This window comes from Rhamphochromis sp. 'chilingali', assembly GCF_963969265.1.
Source record: "Rhamphochromis sp. 'chilingali' genome assembly, chromosome: 20".
Classification (NCBI taxonomy): Eukaryota; Metazoa; Chordata; class Actinopteri; order Cichliformes; family Cichlidae; genus Rhamphochromis; species Rhamphochromis sp. 'chilingali'.
Genome location: NC_137947.1, coordinates 4,815,048 through 4,842,076, shown reverse-complemented (window position 1 = coordinate 4,842,076; position 27,029 = coordinate 4,815,048). Strand labels below are relative to the sequence as shown.

Sequence of the window (27,029 nt, the reverse complement as noted above, 5' to 3'; positions counted from 1 at the left end):
TCCACTTACACAGCAGCAACCTTGGCTAAAGATGCCCAGGCGGAAACTGTTGGATGTCGCGTTGCCTGCGTGACGGATGCCATCCATCATCACTGAGCTTTCCTTTTAGGATTTGTGTTTTCAAACCTTTTCAAAGCACGCTCCTCTTCACACGTAGATGTATGCATCTAACAGGAGATGGGACAAAATAGTCACTATGCTTAACGACCATGTGGTCAGAAATCATTTTCCAGAGTTGATTAACAGTGCATCAGGTCAAAGCGCAACAAACCTGTTTAGGTTGGCTTTAGTTTCACACAACAAATCTGACACAAGATGTCTTCTACTCCAGCTGCCATGTGGCAAATAGTCTTTTATAGTAAGTGAAAGCGAAAGCAGCCTGCACTGTAGGAGGTGGGGTTGGACAAGTAAACACAAGTTCTCAGAGTTGATGACTCAATCAGCTCACAACTGAATTCGGCACAACGTCAGTGTCATTGTTCAACTGTTGACACAAGAAAAAGCTAGTGAGCAAAGCTCTCACTAACAAAGGCTGTATGTTACAATGTTAGGTTAGGTTTAGAGTTTAGTCAGCTATGGCAGCGATGACTTAAAATTCAACAGAAAAAGCCTGCTGTATCGTAACACGATAAAGACTGCATTCTTACTCAGTGTTGATCAAGGCCAACACTGAAGTCTTCAGACACACAAACAATATCTGCTCATATAAAACTCGAGTCTCTGCTGTGGAATGAAGAGATCTGAGCGAAGGCAGGATTATAAAATTCTCACCTTTAATCAGTTCAAAAAGTTCACAACAAATGTAACACCTTGAGAAGGGAAATCTGCCATTAGAGATTGGATGCTTATTTGGATTTATACATTCTTCCTAATTAAACTCACTGGCAATTCATTTACTCTCTGGACAAAAAAAAAAAAAAAAAAAAGCCTTTATTTGGACAAAACTCAAACAGTTACAAATGAAAAATGCAAAAATACAAAATTAAATGTAAACCCAGGTTTATTTCTCATTTTGCTCTAAAGGTAGTGTCTTGAAGCACTACTGCATGGTAAACAATCTAAATTAGTACAATTCAAAATCAAAAGCCATCTGAGTTAAACAGGAGTTGTTATAAAGATGCAACCAACCAAAGAGCCCATAAATACCTCCGCCACTTCCTTAAAACATCCCATTAATGAAGGCTCACAAATGAGCAACAATCCTCTTAGAGGAAAACAAAACGCTGATGTCGACTAGGCGACAGCACACACGCGCACACACCCACAACAAAAAGAAATAACAGAATAAGAGGAAAAAAAAAATGTTCCCATGGTATTAAAGATGCTATACAATTGGGATGATATGCACATATTCGCTTTTGCTTTCCCTGAAAAACCTCACGCTGGCAGCAGCAGCTCAGTTTTTTGGGTGAAGCAGAAAGTCATGAGCAACAAGATGCTGCTGCACGAGCAGCGTCTCTCAGCCTTCATTCATTTTCCATTAGATTCACATTCTCCCACAATGCCGTGGGGCACCAAACAAGCGGTGCGTGCGCCTCTAAAAGACCACTTTCTGTCACAACACGGGTCTAGAAGCTTCTATGCCAACTCAACACATGGGCCGATTTTCACAACACCCCCGCCCTCCCCTGCCCACACCGGGTGTAGAATAGATCTATATATAAACAAAGAGATGGGAAAGAGGGAAGAACTAGGAAACAGAACCAGGGAAGTGACGGAAACTGATCCAAAACAACATGGTTAACTTGTCCTAATCGTTATAACTTCATCATGCAGGTCTGAGAAGGGCCAGAGACCAACAGAACGTAAGCTAGATTAACAGTTTTGGAAAGTTATTACACAAAAAGTCTCCATAGAAAACGCAGATCATGTAAAAAGGACCACAGGGTGATGCGGTAATCATTTACAGAGTATTGGCATTATTTTGGTCAACAAACATCCAATGGGATGGCCCACGGCCTCCCACCACACTCAAGTGCCTCTCTTGGGTTTTGTTGTGTTTGCTGTGGTTAGGGTTAAGTTTGGAGTACTGTACAGTTAGACTGAGCAGGCGCTCAGTCACACATCTCCTCTGGGATCTCGTGAGGATTCAGGATGCCGGGCACCGACATCTGGATCTTGTGTTTCTCCTCCTGGGCCTGTCGGAGTGAAGCCTCCCTCTCCTCCAGAAAAAGGTCCGAGGTGTCCTCACCTGCAAACTCCTGAACAGCGACACAATCACAGAAAGCTGCTGTTAGCTACAAGGTTTGAAAGCCATGCTGCTTTTCTACCACAGCGACCGAGATCCTAATTTTTACTGTTAGACTGCTCAATTAACTGCAACACTACTAAACCCCCATTTGGGAGTGAGGGATCAAATACTCACTATGGGTGCTGGTAATTGAACTCACTCTTCCAAATGATGGACTTTTATTTGTAACAGGGTTAGCATGCACATGCTTTTTAATAAAAAGTCATTTAAAAGCATGTATTAGGCTCATTTCCAGCATTTCTACATTTTTATATTCTTAGAGATTTGCATGAGCCGTTCAGCTCACGTTCCCTTTCTTTGAGATAACTTCCTTCTGATTGGCTGCTGCTCACAAACAAAAGATCTGATCGGCTGATTGGTTGGGCTTCTTGGGATGCCCATCATTCAGATATTCCCTTTCATTTCTTTTCGCCCTCTTAGACAAAAAACAAACAAAAAACCCAACATGCTTGACCTCAGCAATTGGTTTAACAGTATTTGATTTACTGACATAATTACCACCTAAATGTCAACTTCAGTGCACAAAAATAAACAACAAAAAATAATTATAAATAATAAATAAATAATAATAATCAGACCAATCAGGACACATGACACAACATTGAATGTTTCCAACAGCACCCACAAAGCTTCCATAAAGTCATGGCCGCCTGACCATGAAGTGGCAGGAAAATGTTATTTGTGGAAACAACAGCTAAGCAGTTAGCTATGTAGTCAGTGATAAGGAGAGACAAAGCTTCCATAGAGGGACAGGCTCCATGTGCTTCAGCTCAAATACACAACTGAGATACACTCAGTCTCACAACTTACACTTTGTGTACCTCCTCAACACTGAAAGGAATACTTAATACACCTCCAATCAAAGTTGCTACAGTCTGACGAGCTCACCTTTATCTGGACGAGGAAGTCCCTCAGATGCTCCTTGAAGGCAGGAATGTCCTGGTTTAAGCTGAACAGCCCTGTCACAAACACCTTCACCTGAGCACTGACAGACAAAACACACACACACACGTAAGCATCGACTGAAAAACAGACTCACTTATATGCGTAATGTTCACACTCACTCCTGCAGGTGGGGGAAGGCAGTCTTAAGCAGGTTGGCCACATATTCCTGGATGAACACCTGGTTGGTGGTGGGGCTGGCGGGGTTCAGCGCTGCAGTGATCTTCCCCTCCTCCACCAGGTTGAACATGTAGGCCAGGATGGACGCGTGCATCGTCAGGCCTGCAGCGCACACGCACGCACACACACACACACACAGAAAATGAATCCATCGTCTTTCCCTAATTCCCTCGTCTTTGTAAAGCCACGTTCAAATTGATTTAGTTCTCTGGGGGAGGTGTTAATATTACCTGGCCTGGTTTAGTGACTTTAATCCAGTTCAGATAATGAATGTGTCTTTTTAAAAATGTTTTTGATCCCATCACCAGGAAGATTCAACACTACAATCAACTCCTAAATAAATCAGTACTGAGTAATGTGTGATCTTTTAAGCAAGAAGTCACTTCCATTTTTCAAACTAGTGCCTTTAAAAGGTTGTACTGAACTACTACAGCCTTACTGTGATCTGAGCCAATGATTTTAACATAAACATGTTCATCTGACCTGCACAGCAGACGCCAACATTTTTTGAAAGTATAAATATCATTTGGACGACTGCAGATTCAAACAACTGAACGGCATCAATTGTGTGTGAGCTCACCAGCAGTGTGCGATGTGTCAGTGACCACAGAGAAAATGTGCTGCAGGATATCGCAGAAATACGTCTGGTAGAAACTTTGAGCGGCTGCCTCCTCCTGGGCCACATTCTGCAGCAAGGTGTACAGAATCTGCAGACCTGAGCAGCGACAAGACACAAAACAACACAAAATTATAGTTGCACATCCTTCGAAGACCACAGCAGCTTATTGTTAACAGCCGGGTTGCACAGTGATGTCGCTGTTCTGATGCACGTCTGTTTCAGTGTGAAAAGGATCACAGTGCACCTTCATGTCACGTTTCTGCCTGTGGATCCCACAGTGGGTTTTCCCATTATCAGTATTTAAGATGTTGTTGGTCAATAAGAGCATAAACACCTTAGTGTACTCATCTCTGAGCCCTTACCAGTGTCAGCCACGTTCCTCATGGTGTGCTTAAAGGCCCAGATGATGGAGTCCAGCACTAGTTTGAACTGGGCTGGAGGGATGGCAAGGAATGCGGGGAAGCAGTGCGAGTTTACAGCTTGGAGCAGGTAGAAGAAGTGGGTCCTGTGCTCTGGATACTCCTCAAAGTTCTGGTACAAACATACAAACAGATGATGAAAAATTTAAATCTACAAACCAAGTTATATCATAATGCTACACATGAAATAACGTATCAGCAGTCTAACTTAAATCTGGCCTCACACTGCTGCAGGTTTTTAGTTTTTGAGAGGCACCTGATGGGTCCCAGTTGTATTTTGGAGTGGAAACAGAGGCTCAGGTCAGAGTAAACAACAGCTGAAGCCGACTGAATTTAAGATTTTCATTTTTTTTCCTGCAGAACACAAGCACTTAACTGATAGTGACTAAAACCAATGCAGTGCTGCAGTTAAATAGATTTTTTGTTTTCTATCAACAATGATGACGTGCATGAATGTAATTATCCGCCCAGTGATTTACACACTGCAGTGAAGGCCGCATGGTAGATTGCTTATCCCAATGCAAATGAAAGCTGCTGATTTGATGACTGAGGTGTTTACTCACTACTCTCAGTAATAAAAGAGCTGCTGATAACTACGAACAGTTGAACAGATGGCCGGCCACTTGATAAACAGAAAGACAAAGACTGCTGTCTCGGTCACGTGTGCAGGAAAGATTTAAAAACAAATATCCACATATGATGCGTCAGCGGCTCACTGGGTCGTACCTTGTTGATCATGTTTAGAGTGCACTCAAAGACGGCATCAAAGATCTGGGGTATCTCGCTGGTGATGTGCCCCCCCAGCTTGTTGACAATAGTTGCCATGGTGCTGAGGACTTCAGGCTCACGGGCGGCAGGGACATTGCGTTGGTAGTCAATGAGGACGGCATCCAGCAGGGGGGGAACAAAGTTCTCACCAACCTGAAACAACAACAACAACAAGAGGCGTCAGCAAAGAAAGCTTTGAGTGACGCACAAAAACCTGAGCAGACATGCTTTAAATAAAACTATGAAAGGTGACCAACCCCTCAGTACAGTGACAAACTGTGAATATTAAAGGGTTGTGCAGATGCAAACACAGGGGGGGGCAGAAAAGTCTGCCGCAGGGGAACACAATCTTTGTGTCTGATCTAAAAATACCGATTGGATTGTTCGAAAGCTGTTCCACAGTCAGCTGTTCCACTGGCTGCTACAGTAGGAGTAACTCAGGAGGACACAAGAGTGTAAATATATCACTTCTGATATCATCAGCATTTTTATCATCAGCTTTCTTCCTTCATTCTTTGTCAACATAAAGCCCCAACTGGGTTTGTCTCCTTCAGCAGTGACATATGTGAGCGCCTTTCTCACCATCTGTGGGTCGTTTGATCGGCTGACCCAGCCTGAGATCAGCTTCAGAGTCTCCCGTTTCACTGTTCTCATACTCCGGATCAGTGGCTGCTTTGTCACCATCTCACCTGCAACACAGACATTAGCAGAACATGCGACTTCTTAATGAGGATGGGAAAAAAACAAAACAACAAAAGTCTCACACATAGCAGCTGGGTCTAAATGTGTAGCTCTCGCTAAACTTAATGTGCACTGCACACCTCTCAAATCTCAGCTTTTTGTGCCAATGAAACCCATCCCATGTTACATAACACATATCTCACACGTGGAATTACCTTAATTACTGTAATGCAAAAAAAAACCCGAGAGAAAAGACTTTGTAGCTGACTAAGAGCCCACTTGGAACAGAAGTCTGCTAGAAAAATGGCTGGAATGAAGAAGTATGATATAATTACAGATCATTAAATATTATACTAGCGCTGCACCCATTTATCAGCTAAACACTGGCCCCTATTCTTCTCGATGACTGGTATCAGCAAATAAGACGTCAATTATCTGAAACAGTGGCTGATATTCATCTCATCTACCACACTGACTTAACCCTGATTGGAGTGTGATGAACACTATAAAAGTAAAACAAACAGTATAAACCTCTGAAAATCAACTCAGTTTGTGTGCTGCTTACAGAACAGCTATAACCTCACTGCTCTGACAGCAGCATGACAGTAAGCATGTTTACAACCATCTGTCTGCAGTGACCACCATGCAACTGTGACAGTCTGCTGCACGATGAAAACAAATGTGCCGGTCTTACCGTTTGTCTGAATGGCAGCAGAGATGTTCTCGCTGAGGCACTTGTACACGTTGAGCATGTCAAGGTAAATCCGTCCCAGCTGGATAACAAAGGGGTGTCCCACTGCCTTGCAGGCCCTGACATTGGTCTTAAGAATGCTGCCCAGCTGTTTGACGGTTTCTGGGTCCTTCAAGATGTCCACGTTCTCATGGACGGAAGAGGAGCAGAAGAGCCATTAACAAACAGCTTGTGTGTCTCTGAAATGTGAATAAATGGTGATACACCATCTTACCTTGGTGGCCTGCTGGATGATACTGTCCCACACTTGATTGGGCAGCAGCATATATTTCTCTATCAGGTGCTCCTGAACAGCCTGGTCGGTCTGTGCCCCGATCATGTACCCTACTGCCTCATAAAACGTGTGCACCTGTGCGTACACACAAACAAACAAAACAGTCAGCACGGACACTCAACTGGGCAAATAAGAGACAGCTGTGCCTCTCTCTGATGGATTTCTGTGGGTAAGAACACTTAATGACCTGCTGAGGCTGAAGGTCACAGATGATCGTGTTAATGTTGTTGAGGATCTCATCGATGAAGGGCATCACCTCTCCCACCTGCACCTGGATAAAGTGGCGCCGACACTTCTGGGCAATCTTAATGAAGGTGTCGCACGCCATGTCCTGAACTCCATCATGGGTCTCTGTGAGGGCAGGACAGAAAAATAAAAATGCATTAGAGCTGTATCCATCTATTCATCCATCTGCCTGAAATAGATGCAAAGAGGGAGTTCAACAAATAAAAATACTCCAGCTCACCATGCATGAACTCAAAGAGCTTGTTCACAACAGTTTTGAGGAACTTCCAGTGGGCTCTAAGAAAACGAGGGTACTGGCCAACAATGTACATGATGTTAGAGGCGATGATGGCCTTGTTGTCTTTTCCTCGCTTCTGCTCACAGAGACCCAGCAGATCCTGAAGCAAACACCAAAGGATTCACTTAGGCTTAATGTTAAACCTTATGGGTGAGACAATAATTAATATGAGGCGTAAGCATGAGTGAGGGACTGCTGTCACCTAAACCTAAATACAGACACATCAATACCTTAATGACAGTAACAAGGAACCTCTTCTCATCCTCCTCGTGCATAGCCCCACTGATGGATCCAATGGCCCAGCACAGTGTGTTGAGGTTCTTCCAGGACCATTCAGTACCGTTTACCTGGTTGTGAAGCTTCTCTGTCATTATGCGTTCTGTGTCCGCATAATCCAAGTGAGTCAGGTACACTGCAGGACAGTAGAGGAAATGTGTATCAGAGTACAGTACAGTTTCTGCTAAATTAAGAGTTAAAACTAGAGACACAGTTCAGAACCAAGACAGAGAGAGAGATAAAAACAACAAAAAAAGAAAGAAACATATATGAGAAGAAATGGCGGAATGAATTTTCCCTAAAAAACACTGACGCCTGTGTGATGAGTGACACTGATCAAGCCAATTTAGTCAAATGTAAATTTATAGTCAGTCAGTTCTACAGTCAAAGCTAAAGCTTTCCCTACATCCATCCATTATTCAAACAGCTTATCCTTCTGCCAGTCTACGAGTTTCCAATCGATCTAACCTGCATTTCTTTGGATCTGTGGGGGAAAACCAGAGCACCCGGACGAAATCCACGCAGACGCACAGAAAGGCCCCAGCCAGCCGGCAGTGCTAACCACTGAGCCATGGTGCCGCCCGATTCTCCTACAATATTTAAATATTACAGTGGTGCTGAGAACAACTCGCCTAACCTGTTGGAGGATGTGTCTGATCAGTAAATACAAATCCAGCTGCTGAAGCCACTGGATGGATGCATTAATTAAGATCTATTCAAAAATATGACTTCTTGTGGTTATGATCAGTTAAACACTGCTTCTTAAGACAAGTGGCCTAGAAAAAAAAGAGAGTTTAAAGCTTGATTTACAGTCCTGTGTTGAATCCCTGCAGAGCCTACGCTGCAGTAGCGTCGTCATCATTTGCATTTGTACTTGAGCGCTGCTGAGTTGCACTGGTCTGCTATCACCAGGGTAAACTGAGACAATCACATTCACTTCAAGCTAATAGTATCATACCACTGCTACATCGAAATGCAAGAAAAAGAAACCCCCCCCCAAAAAGAATTCAGAAGCGATCGAGCCTTTACACAGATTATTCGAGCTTTAAAACAAGAAACCAGCATGTACCTGCATTAGCAAAATCTTATTTTGCTAATCATTATACCTCGTTTACACAGGATTTTACTAGCAAGCGGAGACACAACTGCTGCAGCGTAGATTATGCTGCAGATTTAACACAGTACTATAAATCAAGCTTAAGGATATAAAATATTAGAAGCTATCATTAAGTCATACCAAGGGTCTCCCTCATATTCTTGTAGAGATTGATGGAATCTGTGTCCTTCATGAACTCCCTGACCACCTCCCCCTGATCATTCTCCACCACCAGGACCTCCTCTGGCTTGGCCATCCGACTTACCATCAGCAGACGCACCTGTTACTCCAGATAAAAAAAACCTGTCAGCAAGTACACAAATCAAAACACCTGCCTTTCACACACACAGGAAAATATAGCTTAGCTTGTGTTCTCATAAATGTAAAAGGACGATACAAGTGGTTTGTCTCCTGGTTATAGTCACATTTCACACATATGGAATGTAAAATATCATTAAGTAGAAAAAAAATGTTTGTATTACTTTAGTAGCTGCTGATTTTTAGTAACACTGTAACCAGCATCTCTTTTGGCAGCTCTGAAGCAGCCACCTGTCGCTGGCCTGAGCCAAGTCTTTCTAGTATGACTGCGAGCTGAGACGCTTCAGGTTCCACAAACTGGAAACACTTCAGCAACCTCTGTGTCATCTTCACTATAAACGTAAGACATGCTTCTTAAAGAAGAGTCTGCATCTATAAACTCAACTTCAATCATGGGGCTCTGCGATCATGTATGTGGTATGAATAAATACCATCTTGTTCTAAGAGGTACCTTGGAGAGAACGGGTAGATAGAGCTGTCTGCGTGGAGGCACATCAAAGTGCTGGTTGCCAGACAGCAGAGGGGACGTGGATGTGGAAAAGGGACTCTCTCTGTAGAGCTCAGCGGCCAAGTGATTCCAATACTCCAGGCAGATTTTGAAGATCTCAGTCTCTTCCACCTCTGACACCAGCAGCATGTAGTGGAGGGCCTGAAGGAGAACCAGGGGAGTTGCAATGTAACGTGAACATGTTAGCTAATTACCATAATCTTCTCCTGTGCAGCCTATGTAGAGCAACAACAAAATACAGAATACCGTGCTTCCCTTACCTCCATTAATGTCTCTCTGAGGTTGAGCCTCTTCTCAATGAGTTGCCCGTGCTCTTTAAGGAAAGTACACAGGAACAGACTGAGGTTCTGGATGAAGTTTTGCTCGTCATCTTTCCCGTTGGCGTAGGCCAGCCGAATGTTGGTGTTCAGAGGCAGCATCTGAACAGATTAGAGTTAAAATTCATCTTAGAGTCTCAAACCGAGCAACGTGTCAGTGTGGCTTTGTCAGATGTCACCGGGTAACCCACCTGTTTGAGCTGACACATGGTCAGCGTGAAGAGGGTAACAAACTGCTCCTCGTACTGGCTGACACTCACGCCCGCAATCTCTGTCAGGCACTTCAACGTCACGTTGCGAAACATCGGCACGTTCAAGAACTGTTTAAAATAAAAATATATATATGTTAAATATCCATTATAAATCGATTTTATGCACATCATCGAATATTTTAAATAATCACACAAATCTGCATCTTTGTGTGTTGTGTGCGTCTTTGCGGCCGCACCTTATACACCAATGTGCTGATCAGTTTGGTTTCAAAGATGTATCCCAGAGGAATCCAGTTGAGAAAACGCAGAAGTGTCTCCAGGGTGGCATGGACCAGGGGGGCATTCTGGGAATTCTCCTGAGGTGCACACAGCAACACAATCAGTAAAATCAGCTGAAGAACAAACACTGGTGTGTAACCGATGATAAAAAGAATGTACGATACAAGGAAAAAGATGAATGCATACCATAACAAACTGACACAGCTGGAATATCTGGGAGAATTCATTGCACATGCTGAAAGAAAACAAACAACATGTTAAACAGCATCTGACACTGATAATGAAAGACAAATCTGAAAGTTTCATGTACAACCTGTGCCCTGAAACAATGTAAATAACCGTGGTTCGTTTCTTTTGATCACTTTATGTCTGTTCATGTTTGGTTTCAAACCAACATCGTTTCAAAGGTTTTGCTGCACTGACAGCAGCTAACAAGTTGCCACCTACTCAAGTAACACCGCCCTCTCTTATCCCGCTCTCTCCAGTGTTACACTCCACCCATCTCATGCAGCAGTTTTCACACATGAACTTTGGGCCAGTTCAGGAGAGTCTAGTTAATATTTCTCACATTTGTCCTTCCTCACATGTAGCACACAATGGGACATGGTCTGCTTCAGACACAGTTGCACCACTGGAAAAACACTGTAGTTTAGTGGAGGGTGCTGCCTAGACAGACTGTGTAGGAGGTACCACACACACGATGCCCAACTGGCCAATAGTAAATGCACTGGGTGATGTTGGGTGACTTCCAGAAAAACTCAGGGAACCAGGCCATGTAAGAAAATGGCTACACTCTGACGTCTGGTGACAGCAGAACAGGGACGTTTTGAGAAAATACATTACAGGCTTTAAGATGGCATTAAAATAAAGTGAGAGCATATAAAAGGAAGGAAATAAAAGATGGTTTTAATATTCTATCAATGTCTTTTCCTTTGGCGTTTGTGTGTATCATGTGACACGGTATTCCTGGGTAGCAGTGTATTAAATGTTTAGTCAGATTTAGTAGTTTACAGCTTGTTTAGTTATACTAGACTTGGTAAATTCAACTGCACCGAGTCTAAACTAGGGCTGAACGATATATCGCATTTGCGATAATATCGCGACATGATCAAGTGCAATTTTCTAACCGCAAAGGCTGCGATTATACTGCGATTATATTATACAATTCATGGGCTGCATCCTCCTGAGGCCGCATTTGTAGACCGATTACGTCACAGCGACGCGCCGAAGGCTGTCCAAATTACTACCATATCCCAGAATTCATAGCGCGGCCCAGCCAAACTCCAGTTTCCAGCAATGGCGGCCGCTACTAAGTTTTAAAATTACTCATACTAATCTTTCTGGGTCACAAAATAAACTTTTAACATATTTTCAGGCGAGAAAGTAGCTGTGTAAACATCAAATATCTGCTCGGTTTATCAAGATATCCCATATTTGCAAAAGTGCTTCGACGTTTTCAGAGGCGTCTGCTACCCACCAGCTCGACAGCTAGCCGGGAGCTCGAGGGTTATTGATGCGGCCGAGAACGGCACAACTCCCGGCACATCATTTTCAGATCACCACGGAGTTTCGCTGCTCGGGTTAAACGTAATATATAAGTCACTTAGACAACCTAAAAATGTTATTGTTGGGCTTTTTTCAGTGTTTTGTTTGTTCGTGAGTAAATCGGTTTGGCTGAGATTAAAGTTATTAGATTAGATAAAATAAAACTTTATTAATCCCCCGGGTGGGTTCCTCCTTGGTTTTCACACAGCTGACTAAACGTCAAACAGAAAACTTATTAAACAGAAGTATGAGACAGTCGAGAATTTACACCAGTGTCTGGTTATATTTTAGATAGCAAGAAGCAGACGGCCGAGTTTATTAAACTCCACCGAGACAGCGGTGACGCTAAGCAGAACTAGCCTTCTGATTCAGAAGGCTAGACCGTCCAATTTCACGCCTTTAAACTTTAAAGGCGTGTTTGTGTGTGTGTTTATACAATTGCTATTATGTTTGCACTTTATGTGTAATGTTACTGACTGCAGAGATCAGTAAGATGTGTGTATTTTTTATTTATTAGTTTTATTTATTTAATATTATTTTTTAATTGAATGACTGTCTAGTAGTTCACAGATGTCGAAAAACTGAGTGTGGTAAAGCCACTGATTTTTTTTTATGTATATTTCTGCAATCTGCACATTGTACTGACTTTCATTTTAATGTTTACACCAGGGTTCCTTGTCAGCACTTTATGCTCAGATGTTTGTAAGCTAAAAATAAACTATTGTGTATGTTCAAATATACTGTTGTGATTGAAGAAGTTAAATAAAAATGTCAGTCATCAATTCATGCATCACCTCATGTCATCATAACAGAGGTCTGTCTTCCAGGAAAGAACAGTTTAAAATTAATGTAATATAGTATTGGCCATACTATATGATGTATTGCTTGTCTTTGTTTAATAATACAGAAGACAAATACCTTAAAAAATAATCGCATATCGCATCGCAATCGCAATATTGGGGCAAAAAATCGCAATTAGATTATTTTCCATAATCGTTCAGCCCTAGTCTAAACATAATAAGCCTCATTTGTCATTGAATGTAGTTCCAAACAGTCAATCGGGATGACCTTCTTTAGTCATCTGAAGAGAAAAAAAAAACCAAAACATCTAAAATCTAAAATGACTTCAGCCCCAGTGGACATATTTCGGATTCTTTGGATGAGGAAACAATAAAACATGAAGCTCCCAATCACGCGAGCTTCATGTTTCAGGAACGGCCTCCCTGATCTGAACCCGAGTGGTGTTTTGTTATTGGACTTCTGTGCAAATCACAGTTTGCCCATAACAAACACCTTGTTCGAACATAAGAGTGTCCATAAGTGCATGTGGCACACGAGGTCACTGAGGCAGTTAAACAACTCCTTGGTGGCAGAGCCCCTGGTGTTGATGAGGTCCGCCCAGAGTTCCTGAAGGCTCTGGACTTTGTAGGGCTGTCCTGGTTGACACGCCTCTACAATGTTGCGTGGAGATCAGGGGCAGTACCACTGGACTGGCAGACCAGGGTGGTGGTCCCCATCTTTAAGTAAGGGGACCGGAGGGTGTGTTCCAACTACAGGGGGTCACACTCCTCAGCCTCCCTGGGAAAATCTATACCAGGGTGCTGGAGAGGAGAGTTCGTCTGCTAGTCGAACCTCAGATACAGGAGGAACAATGCGGTTTTCGTCCTGGTCGCGGAACACTGGACCAGCTCTTTATCCTCTCAAGGATACTTGAGGCGCATGGAAGTTTGCCCAACCAGTCTACATGTGTTTTGTGGACTTGGAGAAGGAATACCTCCTGTGGGAGGTACTACGGGAGTATGGGGTGTCTGGCCCATTGCTACGGGCCATTCGATCCTTATACGATTATTGCCAGCAATAAGTCGGACTCGTTCCCGGTGGGTGATGGGCTCCGCCAGGGCTGCCCTTTGTCACCGATTCTGTTCATAATTTTTATGGACAGGATTTCTAGGCGCAGCCAAGTGGCGGAGGGCTTTCACTTCGGTGGCCTCAGAATCTCATCTCTGCTTTTCGCAGATGATGTGGTTCTGTTGGCTTCATCAGGTGGTGGCCTCCAGCCCGCACTGGAACGTTTCGCAGCCGAGTGTGAAGCAGCAGGAATGAGGATCAGCACCTCCAAATCTGAGGCCATGATTCTCAGCCGGAAAAGGGTGGAGTGCCCACTCCGGGTTGGGGATGAGTTCCTGCCCCAAATGGAGGAGTTAAAGTATCTCGGGGTCTTGTTGATGTGATGGGAGCCAGAGATCGACAGGCGGATTGGTGCTGCGGCGACAGTGATGCGGACGCTGCACCGGTCCGTCGTGGTGAAGAGAGAGCTGAACGTAAAAGCAAAGCTCTCAATTTACTGGTCGATCTACGTCCCTACCCTCACCTACGGCCACAAGCCGTGGGTAGTGACCGAAAGAACGAGATTGCGGATACAAGCAGCGGAAATGAGCTTCCTCCGAAGGGTGGCTGGCGTCTCCCTTAGAGATAAGGTGAGAAGTTCAGCCATCCGGGAGGGGCTCAGAGTAGAACCGCTGCTCCTCCACATCGAAAGGAGCCAGCTGAGGTGGTTCGGATATTTGACAAGGAAGCCACCTGGGCGAGGTGTTCCGGACATGTCCCAGCGGGAGGAGGCCCGGGGCAGACCCAAGACACGCTGGAGAGATTATATCTCTCGGCTGGCCTGGGAACGCCTTGGTGTTCCCCCGGATAAGCTAGAGGAGGTGGCTGGGGAGAGGGAGTTCTGGGCTTCTCTGCTCAAGCTGCTGCCTCCGGGGCCCGGCCCCGAAGGCAGCAGAAGAAGATGGATGGATGGATGGATGGCTATTAAACATCAACAACAGTCAACTGTGCTAAACAATCAACCCACATCTTTAGATATGAGGAATATTCATAAAAAAAAAATATCTATGTTTATTTGATCTGTGTTTTTTTTCCCCCCATAGCAGAATTTTCAGGCAAGTACACAACTGCATATTAATAATATAAAAGAAACTGTATAACAACCTTATTGCCCTGACATTACTGTTTGATAACATGGAGCCACATTTCATCTTAAAGTGAAATCCATTTTCAAATGCCAGCACAAAGACATCGTGTTTCATGAGCCTCTGAAATAATGTGGCAACACAAAGTTGCAGGACTGAACTCTTTAAAAAGTTGATTTGATTGATTTCGGTGTGAACCTTCTATAGAAAAGCTTTCCTATGCTAAGGTATGTTGGGGGTAATGATCAAAGACATTTTGGCATCCATGCTCTCAAAACTGACCTGTCTTTTAGGTGTTTGGCCTTGACCTGGGTCATTTGGCCACTAGAGAAGTCAAACACCTCCTCGCTGAGCAGCTTCAGAATGACCATGTTGTTCTGACAGAGGCTCTCGCTGGTACGACTCGCCCCCACAATGTCACTGATGAAGGTGGGCCAGTGCTTGGGCCACTCCTGCTTCAGGATCTGCAGACGTAGAGGACACAGACATGTTAGTGAGAGATGGCACACACTGAGAAGAATGTGTAATCTGAAGAAAAAAACGAGATCAAACTGCAACTCCCCATCAGTCTCAAGTCAAAAACATTTCTTTTACAAGCATCCCGTAGTGAAGAAAATGCCGTTTTTGTTAAACTCCATACTTAATTGTCCATATTGAACATAACCATTTTAACCAGCCTCCTGACGATGAACGTGGAATCTGGAGCTCTTCAGCCCCTCCAGGCCAAAACAACGTTAGCTCAAATGACGTAAACGGTGACTCATTCTCACTGGCATTAATGCAAAGTCACTTGTGAAGTCAGTGAACCAATCTCTGCCTCTCGCTCCCTCACTCACACATTCATCAAACGCAAAAACATGGGAAAAATGTCACGTTGCACATTTAGAAGCACTAAGGTCTAAGTTGTTGGTCTCATGGTCCTGATATTTCTACAACTCTGCATTTACAGATTTCAGTGCCTTGCTGAATTAAGGATACTGCCATCAACAGCTCCATGATGATTTCCACTTTGCCAGTTTTTAACTAATTTGTATGTTTCCATACAGACACATACATCCATTTTTCTGCCACACTCTTCGAGATGATATCCTTTATTATCACAAGATCACAGTCACTTTCTAAGCATCGTTTGCCTCGGCTGAGACATTCAAGTAGTACTGATGTCCCTTTTTAATGACACTGATGTTTTTTGAGCCAGATCTACCAATTAAGAGTGACATCTTCAGGTTAAAAAGAACCACTGCAAAAGAGAAGCACTGAGGCAACAACAACATAAGGTTCAAACCCAGCGTTTTTAGATTTACTGCTTCATATGACGACACCCAGAATTTTACCATTTAGGAGTCGATAATGGTCAATAATACACACCCACTTGTTTATTAGACATTAACAAAGCACTGTGTCTTTGGTAGCAAGAACCACTTTGCTCATGGACCTGTAACATGGTCTCCAGTGAAAATTATGACATTTGCTGTGTTATCTTTACTGTATATACTGCTCTGAATCAGGCTGTATAGTACATATCATAGTACTCTGTGACTCAGTGGCTCTACCATGCTCCAGGCAATGAGTACAACACACGTAGCTAGCTAAGTGAATCTCTGCTCTGATGTACGCTACTGCTGTCAGAGTGAATAGCTTCTTGGAAACTGTTTGCTGACACTTTCTTTATCCCTCTCCACTATTCACCCACATGAACGCTGAGGGTTAGGAAAACATCACAGTTATAAACACAATGAAGTGTTTCTCAGTGTTACTGAGGCTCTGTAAAGATAATACTGATAGATTTAAAAGAAAAGTAACGCACACTTTATTATTTACAGTGTAACCAATACTATATGTTTGATATAGTTAGATATTTAACAGGTCTGAAATGAAAACAAAATCTGTGGCTGAAAGTGCACAATCAAATCCTTTGTTTTAACAATTCTTGGATTCTCTGATATTGTTTTGCAAATAGAAAACATTTACCACATGCAGCTCAGACACATCTAAGCGCACGCACGCACACAGACAATAGACAGGCCACATTTTTCATTCAGTAAACTAACAGTAACAACGCAAAATGAAGAGAAAACATCCCCCACAAAGGACTGAGTAGGTCCAAAAACGAACCCAAGCAACTCTTACCTGAACAAGGATCATGTTCAGCTTGCCAATGTACACCTTCTCTTTCTAAAAAGAAATAAAAAGAAGTAAGTCAAGGAACACGTTTCAGTTACACAACCATATCCTTTAAACACATCATGAAAAGGTAAGGTATAACAAGAGAAAATGTATGAACATGTTGATGTTTGACATTTTATATAAAATTAGTAAAGGCTGGGTTTCACCCACGAGATAAAGTCACAGGTGTTTGTAACAGAAATGTCGAGGCTGGTCATGTGCATTTGAAAGTAAACACCAAGAATTGAATTTATCCTACAATTATAACCTGCAGTAAAGTAAGCCAGACACAAATAGTCATTTCTATAATGGAGAGTTATGGTTTTTAAAGCTCACTGAAATTATTCTTTTTGAGTGCTCTTTTGGAAAATCCCCTCACAAAACCTCTAGTCTGGTGTATCTGGTTGGTTTAATAACCTTAATAAACTTGGTAAATATATCATGTTTTGTAGAGTTACATACTTGAGAATGATGCAAACACCTGAAACACGGCTGGAAAGTTGCTTGCTCAGCAGGAAGTTAAATACTAACTAGACATCATTTTGTTGTAGGTGGCATCTGCACTCCTTCATTTTTATGTTGTCTTCTTCTCCTCAGCTAACCTCTTGTTAAAGCAAACAAGTATTTAACAGTGTTCACCGTCTGGCTCTTCTGACTTCACATTTAAAATCATTTAAGGAACATTTACAAAGCACAAATCCTTTCCAATAATCAAATCTAAAACAAAATTTTACATTTTCCTTTACCTTTCAATTTACCCCCCTTTCTTGCTGTTTTTATAACAGCAATACAACCACCAAGAAAAATCAAGCTTCATTGGACTTAAAAACCTTAAAGCTAGGCCAGCATGTCATATTTTCATGTATCAATCTCTGTACTTATGAGAAAAACACTGCATTCTCCTAATGAACACCAGAAAAGCTTGCTGTCAGTTTAAATTTAAAACATTTTACAACTCCAGCCTTTTAACTGCTTGAGTGCTCACAATGGCTGAAACAGTGAGAAAAGCTGCTGAAGTCACCATAGTTGTTCTGAATTACACAGCACTCTTAGCAGCTTAAGTCATGGCTGCCCTACTAACCTGCCTGTTTAAAGTGCTGCTGCAATAAAACATGGACACAAATAACGAGAGAGGGAACAAGAGGCTGTTTGTGCAAAAAATTTTTAACATCGACGAGGTTATAAATTGTTATAAATTGTTTTTAAAGTGAATCTTCTAATATGTCTGACTTTTCCTTGAACCACAGGGAGGTTGTGTAAAATGTACACTTTAATCATTTAAACCCTTTGCTGAACTGCAAATAATAAGAGCCATATTAAACACCAGCATTTTATGTTTTATTATGATTTATAATATATACCCATTTAAAATTTCCCAGTGACATGCTTCCAAAATCCTGGAAACGTGGACTAAACTCTTTACAAAAGAAACTCAAACAATCAAACAAGAATCTGGTGGAACTTCTTTGCCTTTAAGCTAATTTGTAACATTACTGAGTACAAAAAACGCACCGCAGGCAGGATCTCTCCAACTTTACGATGGGGAGGGTCTCACCACCTTGTTCTTGACTGAATGGGCAAATTGCCCAATTGTAAAGAACCCGGGAGCAATTAAAAGATTCACAGAATCCAGACAAATCTCTGCACATAAGCGATAAGACTCCAATGTTTAACAGCCATGGACTTTGGGTCCTCAGACAGCACTGCACTGCTGTAGAAATTACTATGAATACAGTTCATCAATGCATTCACAAACACAAATAAAATGTTATTTAAAGAAGAACAAAAAGCTCTTCTCCAGACCTGAGCTCGTTTAAGGCAGACTGATGGGAAGTGGAAAATTATCCTGTGATCTGAATCAAAATGGGAAATTGTTCGTGGACACATGGGCACATCCCAGACCTGTGACCCACTCAAAACATCTGGGGCGTTATGGACACAAAGATGTGACACGGGCAGTCCTGAACTACTGACTATTTGAAATCCAGTCACGAGAATGGGAAACCAAATTCTCCAACTCTTACGGGGTGTTTCTAACAGAAGAGGTTTTGCAACAAAGTAGGAACTGTTTTTGTTGTTCCATCTCGTACTATTACCCCAAGAATACAACCTATTTATAAAATATAAAGTTTACTCACCTCTACACTTGATGCATCAGATGAAGTCTTGATAATGAGCCCAACAACATACTTTTTTATACCTGGCAAATACACAGAGAATATCAGAAGATGTCCGTTAGCATGCACCAATAAAAATGTGTTCATCAGCAGTTGCCTGGAGCACATTAGTCAGTAACCCTAACACAATCTGCGGGCTCATAACTAGCTGAATCTGCCAATCATATCCCACATTTGTACTGTAGAAAAAAAAAAGGTGTGGTTCTCCATATACACACACTGTTGCAAAGCCAGTTTATAAACACGTGGACGTGAGCAGCAACTGCCACTGAACTTTCACAGGACAAAACCCTTTGGTCGGTTCAGTGGAAGTTCCATTTTCCCCCACGTGTTTTCACAGACATTCAAGATTGTCAAAGTGAGCAGAGCATCTTTAAAATGCGTTTTCAGCTCCCTCGCATTTCTCTCTAGACTGCAGCTGACTACGAAAATGTGTGTTTTGGTGTGGTGAGAGGAGCCGAAAACAAGGCAATACTCTGACACAAGGGGGGAAAAGACATACTTGCCAGTCGCCCTGCACTGGGTTTGCCACTTGAACAAAATTCAGGCATCTACGGTCAGAAGCAGGTAAGTCTTAGGTCAATGAAAAAATTAATTTTGAGCAAAATTATAGAAGAATGGAGGGAGGCAGAATCATCTGATTTGCACATGATTATCAAATTTATTTCATTATCACTGCTTTTTCCTCTGAAATGTTTTTCTAAATAAATTCTGTTCCACTGTGTTGAGACCTCTGCTATGTGCTAATGCTGATGTGTCCAATTGACAATTAGGCAATAATTAAAGGCTGAACATTAAGAACCTATAGCCATATACTGATAACACTGCAACACTTTATATAGGTTCATACGCACATTTACCTTGTCAACAACTTCGTGTAACGTTTAAAATTATCAATAAACATTTTGAAAATATAACTGACAGCAATTACCGCACTCCATTAACCCATCCCTCATTCCTCCCTGGGTACAATGTGGAAAAACTGGCTCAAAGCAACACACACAATGTGTCATTGATTTTAGAAACAACAACATATCCCATCAGAATAATGTAAGGCTAGACAACAGTAACAACGTATCTACTTTGTTTCCTCTCAAAAAATTTCCCTCACAAAGCATTAAAAACAAAATAGTGCTGGGGTGTTTTCCTTGTTTCCTCTCTAAAACTACTGCTCAAATGCAGAATCCAACCTTTCTGAGTAGCCAGTTCGAGTCAGTCGAGCAGAAAACAAACCAGCATGCTTAGTGGGGGAATACTCCTCAACATGGCAACCACACGTCACATTTACAAAGAAAAAAACTAAACAAAAACAAAACACACTAACACCATGGGAATAAATGTTTCAGGAATTTTTCCACAAAAGAAACTTTTACCTTCACACTGATTCCTGGGAAGAATCTTCCATCTGGTTTTGATAACCGTTTCCAGAATTTGGAGAGCATAGTACTGTAACACGCAAGGAAGAAGCAGCATTAGGACAAAGCTGTTATGACAGCATCCAACAACAAGAAGTGCCCACCTTTAATCCAAAAACAGTATGAAGTGGACCAGTCTGCAATAACTTGCATTTCTAAACTAGATTGCACTGAACCACATTTCATGCAGATTTTGTAGTGTGCAACACTTTCAACTTTCTTTTTTTTTTTTAAATATACAAGCAGCATTATGCTGGAACACTGCAGAAGCCCTGCTGTTATTCTCAGCATCACACCAGACACAAAAAAAGGAGAAAAAAAAAAGAAAGAAAAAAGGCAACCCATTAACCAGCTTTGTCACAGATTGCTTCAAAAGGGAGTCAAATGGCCTAGAAGACACAACAAGGTTTAAACGCCTCTATCTAGGCTACATGGACCTTTGTAGGGTTGGGCATCGAGAACTGTTTTTAAAGGACAATTTGTTCAAGTGCAATATTGCTACAGGTTTCTTTTGTCCCTTAAACTGATTGTGCTTTAAGACCCCTTAAAGCAAATTCTGAGCCCACTGTGCTTCAGTCTACATTAAAGGTGGAGCATGCATCATACAAGTACCCACCACAGGAGTCTGTGGGATGTTCTGGGGCAACTGGACAACTGTACAGGTTTCCACTGCAGAACTCATATTACCTTTCTGACTGTTGTTCTTTTCAGGGAGGAAAACCCGCTGTGGGGTCGATAGGACCGGATATCCTAAAAATATAACCAGCGTTTCTGCTGCCAACTAGCAAGAGCAACATTTTAGTTAGAGCCTGACCAAAAAATTAGATATTGGACAATAGCCCTCTTTTCTCCACCTCAGACACACAAAATATAAAAATCAAATTTATTTTCTGCTCAGATCAGCTGGTTGTTGTGTTTGCCAACAGGGAGGCTGCAGCGCACCCACTGGTGGGCAACATGTTTGAAGGGTGTTTCTCTCACCTCATTTTCTTTTAGTTTTTACATTTTCATTCATCAAAGGATACTGACACATCGGAAAATGGGTCATATCAGCCAATCGCTACAGTGAAATAAAACAGAGGTTCAATATAAGCTCATACATACTGAGGAAGAATTTATGGATATATACTTTGTGGCTATTTTTCATACCTGTTAAAAGTGTCACAACAATGCCAACATTAACAACCATCAAACCTTGAGAACTCCTCGATACTAACAGTCTGTGTAAACACAGTGACTGTCTAGGTTGCTCACAATTCTACATAACCACTCTTTCACTAAAGGCATGCCATTTTCTCAGGTTCACAACTCTGTCATTACTTGTATGAAGTCAATCTGTTTTTTCTCTAGTTCCTGCAATTAAAAAAAGACAAAAGGAACAAAACCCAACCAACAAATAAGCAGTTTTAGCTGAAAATGCTGCAGATATCAAATATATACAAACACACATTTATTTGACACTTTTTGTAATACCAAAGGTTTGTCTCTGTTCCTATGAAAAATATAATTACAGCTCATGCAATAACTTGCCAGAACTACCTCATAACATTGTAAGTTCCTTCAGACTGACAATCCATCAAACTCAGTTGCATTTTTCAAACTGTATCTCGTGGATCAAATTTCACTGTGGCCCTCCAACAGAGACATACATTTTTTCGCTTATTTTAAAGCAGAGATTTTTTTTGGGACTGAAAGCCCTTTAAAATTGCAGTATTTTCAACATCTGAATTTTTTTTTTTCCCCAGACGCAGCATGTTCACAAAAAGCTAAAGCCACAGATCGCTATGAAATTCAAAATTGTTATCCCCACTGACAAATCACAAAACTTTGCCTTTAAAGGTCGTTTCTTTATAATAACCAGAATTTAAGGAAGTGAAGCACCAACCTAGCTACAAAAAAAGAAAAGAAAATAACAACAGTATCATGTTGTCGATACCCAACCCTAAACTCTAGTCCATTTTCTTTACAATGCTTCATTTCTAACTTAAATTCAACTTTACCTGGTGTGTCATAAAGAACAGCAGGACCACCACAGATTACACTAATTTAAATCACTTACTTGTGAAGCATAAAGAAATAAAAATATAATTTGTTAATCCAAGTTAGTTTATGATCTGATGTTACTTCAGCTGACTGTTTCAACTGTAGGGATCATCACTTGAGACCATGAGTCAATAAATTAAAAAAAAAAAAAAGAAGAAGAAGAAAAAAAAATAGTAGTAAGAAATGACTTGTATTACAGGATGTTATTAAAGCAAGATTAACAGTGTGCTACGGACAATGGATGCTGGAAGATTAAAGGTGAAAGCTCCTTATAACAAGCTGACTGTACACCACTCGCAGGTGTCACCTGGAGCGCTGCATTAAATTCTGCCGTGTTTTATTTCACCTTTAATTACCGGACTACACAAACCACCGCGCAAGGTAAGAAGAGAGAAATTACAAGTAGGAAACTGCGAAATGCCTTGCAACATTTCAGCTCACAGAGGTGCATCTTAAGAAGAGGCCATGACGAGAGAACTCAGCTGTACCGTTTAAAAAAAAAAGAAAGAAAAAAAAGAAAAAAGGAAAAGCATGAGAGCGAGGTGGGAACAGTGCCATGATCCCTACAGTTGAAATTAAATCTTTTCGTGTCTCTTTACAATAGATCCTACTGACTGCAGCCTGCACCCACCCTCTGTCCAATGAAACAGATGCAATAAAAACGGATGAACAGAATTCAGTCAAAGGGAATTTAAAAAGGGTAGACCTTGTGGAGGCCTGCCGTCAAAGCCTAGCTGTGTCATGATGCACAGGATGACACACCCCTTCTCTTCCTATTACAAGCCATAAACATAATGGAACATTGTGATTAATATCAAAAAGTCACAACTTGAAATCATGACAATTTCAAATATAGCTACTGTAGTTAATTAAAAAACAAACAAACAAACAAAAAAAGGCAGACACCCAAAGTGCTTTGAAACTGGGCATTTTTCAAACTTATCACTGAAGATAGAATGCAGGATTCGAGAGGTGTTTACCTTGTTTCCTCAATTATCCCTATTTATTTGGCAAATTTATGAATTTTAAAGTGATATTGATACATCAAGAACTCAGATTAGTATTGAATGTCAGTATTAAAAGCAGTCTTACAAGCAAGCAAAAATAAATAAAATACAAATGAAAAACAAGTATCAACATTACTTTGAGGAAGTTGTGTATGATTTGCATACCATGTAAATATTATTCTTTGATTATGGATATGTACTGGCTTTAACAGCACAATTCATCTGTAAATCTTTGACATCTGAATGGTTACAAAGTCAAACGTTTACCATTCACAACTGGTTGCTTAACTAGCGGTACCACCATGCAGAAGCAGCACAACATACACTTGCAAACAGATGTCCTAGAAACACACAAGACCCAAATCTTTAAATAGTTACCAAGATTCATTCGGTTTTCTTAAATCAAAAAAAACATACAACCACATAAGCAGAAATGCCAAATACACTTTACATCTATGTAAATGTTAATTATTAGCAGGTGTGGAAAGTTACTTTAACCATCTTTCATAACCCTTTATATTACCACACAAACAGGATTGGCATGCATGGAGTTTTATGATAGTTGTATTTAGAGAAGTACGTTTTAATAATACAACAGTAAGATGACAGAAAGCCTCCATTGTTTGTCTGCTAGGTTCAGATCCAACAGAATTCAGAAGGACAGGGGTCCTGCATAGCTCAGCAGTTAGGGCATGAGACAAACACTGCAAGTGCATAAAGGCTGCTTCCAACAAAAAGATCCACTACAAAGTATCTTTTATATAAATGAAAGCATGGTATAGGCTAACCACTGTGACGTAGGGTGAAGCTTTTATGTTGTTTTGTGTGCTGGCTAAAAATACTTCTTCCTCAAAGTACATGCAAGTTTCCTTTCAACAGCATTTTGCAGGTAAGAGTTAACTTACTTTGGTGTTCATGTTCTGGGAGAACTCAAGGATGGTATCCACTCTCGTCCAGGCATCTGGGTGCTCTTTTAAGTGTGTCAACACTTCTTGTGCCATTCTTTGCTGTAAATCGATGAGGATAACACTTTAGAATTAACACTGAGGTGATATGAAAAGAATTGCAAGGAAAATGCAACAGTAAAGTCAACATTGTCTGTCTTACAAAAAGTCAATGTGTTACTCTCAGGTGAATGTAAAGTGGAACTTAAAAGAAGAAATTTACAAGCAGCTTCTTTCAGATATGGTGTAGAGATAGAGAGAGAGAGTGAGAGAGAGAGAAAAGGATAACATACCTGTGGTCCTACCCCATGATACAGACAGTTCACCACATTATCCAGCAGATTGATATCCAGTTTCTGGTTGAAGTCCAGCAGCTGCTGTGCTGCATGGTCTGCTAACATTGTCATAACTGCTGGCATAGAGCTCTGCAACAAGGACAGGGGGCGGGGGTCATGAGTGCACAGAACGCATTTAACAGACAAAGTCATGTGAACTGTGTGTTTAGAAACCATTCTTAACAGCTGACCGTGTAACAAACATCTGCTAGACCAACCACTGAGATGTCATTTTAAGATATTAGGCTCATGGTGTCACATGCCTGTCATGTTCAAAAAGTACAGGAAAGCTCCTGGTTCCTTTGCTGGACTCCGTTTAGGAAACTTCAAACTGGCTGAAAATGCTGGACATAGTACTCTGGTTTACACCAGGAGCCCAGGGACTCGAGCAGCAAAAGCCAAAATAACTTAAAATCAATCTCAGTATAATTCCAAACCTTTTATTAGAGAAAGAGAGTTACAGCGCCACGTTATCTTTAAAAAAACAGGCCAGTATTGATCCGTAAACAGATGAGTGCACTATTCAGAAAGCCGAAGTCAATGACACTGCGCTTTTGCTTTAAACAAACAACTTAACAGCTGACTCAGACACAGTTACAAGCAGGCTTTTAATCCGTCCGTGGTGCCTGCGTTGTTTCACTAACCAAGCACTCATTTCTACAACTGCATTAGTATCATTAAATGAGCCACGTGCCGCATATACTATCCGACGTCACGTTGTTTACGTCTGTAAAACACCGAGCACACCGCGAATGACTGGCAGCAACAGTTAAAAAAACAACAAACGCATCTTACAACCACGTCTACCTAGTAGCATCACCCGCTAATTTAAAAAAAAAAAAAAGAGAGAGAGAGAGCGAGAGCACAAGCGCGTCTCCCGCACACATTAACCAGCCACTAGGATTCACCCCACACATGTGCTCCCTCACTGCTCACTCCAACCACTCCCACCGAGGATACCAGGGACGGAGGGTGCTCATAAATAAATTTTACTCGCTGTGTCGTCACCGCTGTTTAGAGAAGTTAGCGCTTCTTGCTGCGACTCTACTCCAAAGACTAGAAACGATTATGGGCCATTTTCCGGTACAGTACGGTAAAGTTAATACTGACGCCGTTTAGCACCTAGCAACATCAACTCGACATCCGCTCGCATCACGTACACGAGTGATGCTGCCTCGGTGGGAGAGGCGCGGATTTAATCTCACGCAGTTTGGTGCTCGTCTGCAGCGTCGCACGTAACGTCAAAAGAGGTAGCCTGATTATGCGTTTAGTTCAGTAAAGTTACAACACTTTCTCTGACAGCCAGCGTTAGCTTATTTTTAAGTGGCAAATGCTAGCAAGCGGACAGCCGATGGCTATTTGGTTATCCCCACTGATGCCATTGCATTCTGAATTAGCATGTCGTTACATGAGCTTAAAGGCAAATTACAAGATAACACAGGTTAATGTGCACACCAAGATGCATTTTATTCTCTATAAAGGGTAAAGCCAAGACACGTTAATCACAGCATGGCAGGTTCGTACTTCACCCCAGTTACCTACCTAATATCCGAGGCTCTGACTGAAAAGAGTGGCGTTTGCCAAAAAAAAAAGCTACTAGGTACTTTGAGTACTTCAGAGTATCTGATGATTACAAAAGATTTCCTATCTCTGCAGCGTTGACTATCTCCAGCTCCAGTAGTGAATGATGTCTGGCTGGTAAGAACCACTGATGTGGATTCCAAAACTACTATCACAGTAGACCTAACAATCTGTTACTCCGATACATTTTACGAAACTAAGTAAACCTTGATTCACTAATTTATTCTTTACTCTAATAATTTTCCAGCAGGGTGGTATAGAGGTTGTGTGCCTGCGCCTCCTCTCTTCTCTCCTCTCAAGCAACTAACTCGCAACCGGTTGAAACCGGTTCAGACTGGGAGATTCCATCTCGGTTTAGTTTTCAGCCGATGGCGCCGCGTAAAGTTTGGACTTAGGTTACGCCCAGGCCGCGCTGTGATTGGCTGTGTCT

At 41.7% G+C, this 27,029-nt stretch overlaps 1 protein-coding gene across 3 annotated transcripts; it reads right to left on the bottom strand.

The window, feature by feature from the left end:
• Positions 1–854: 854 nt before the first annotated feature.
• xpo1b (exportin 1 b) lies at positions 855–26,899 on the bottom strand. Of its 3 annotated transcripts, none has more exons than XM_080869058.1 (25): positions 26,561–26,899; positions 24,977–25,108; positions 24,645–24,746; positions 20,648–20,720; positions 19,236–19,297; positions 17,062–17,106; positions 15,214–15,395; positions 10,601–10,649; positions 10,372–10,491; positions 10,115–10,243; positions 9,867–10,025; positions 9,550–9,747; positions 8,922–9,060; positions 7,639–7,820; positions 7,352–7,508; positions 7,073–7,236; positions 6,826–6,960; positions 6,555–6,738; positions 5,762–5,868; positions 5,138–5,332; positions 4,355–4,523; positions 3,954–4,088; positions 3,316–3,475; positions 3,140–3,236; positions 855–2,201 (listed from the first exon to the last, which is right to left on the bottom strand). In XM_080869058.1, the coding sequence occupies exons 2-25, from the start codon at positions 25,100–25,102 to the stop codon at positions 2,055–2,057; spliced, it is 3,216 nt and encodes a 1,071-aa protein (XP_080725184.1). In that variant the 5' UTR covers positions 25,103–25,108; positions 26,561–26,899; the 3' UTR covers positions 855–2,054. The 3 variants fall into 3 exon arrangements, with proteins under 3 accessions (XP_080725184.1, XP_080725185.1, XP_080725186.1); XM_080869059.1 differs by lacking the exon at positions 26,561–26,899 and adding an exon at positions 19,777–19,825 and having other exon boundaries at positions 24,977–25,015; XM_080869060.1 differs by lacking the exons at positions 24,977–25,108; positions 26,561–26,899 and adding exons at positions 19,777–19,825; positions 23,439–23,505 and having other exon boundaries at positions 24,645–24,735.
• Between the last annotated feature and the right edge of the window lie 130 nt (positions 26,900–27,029).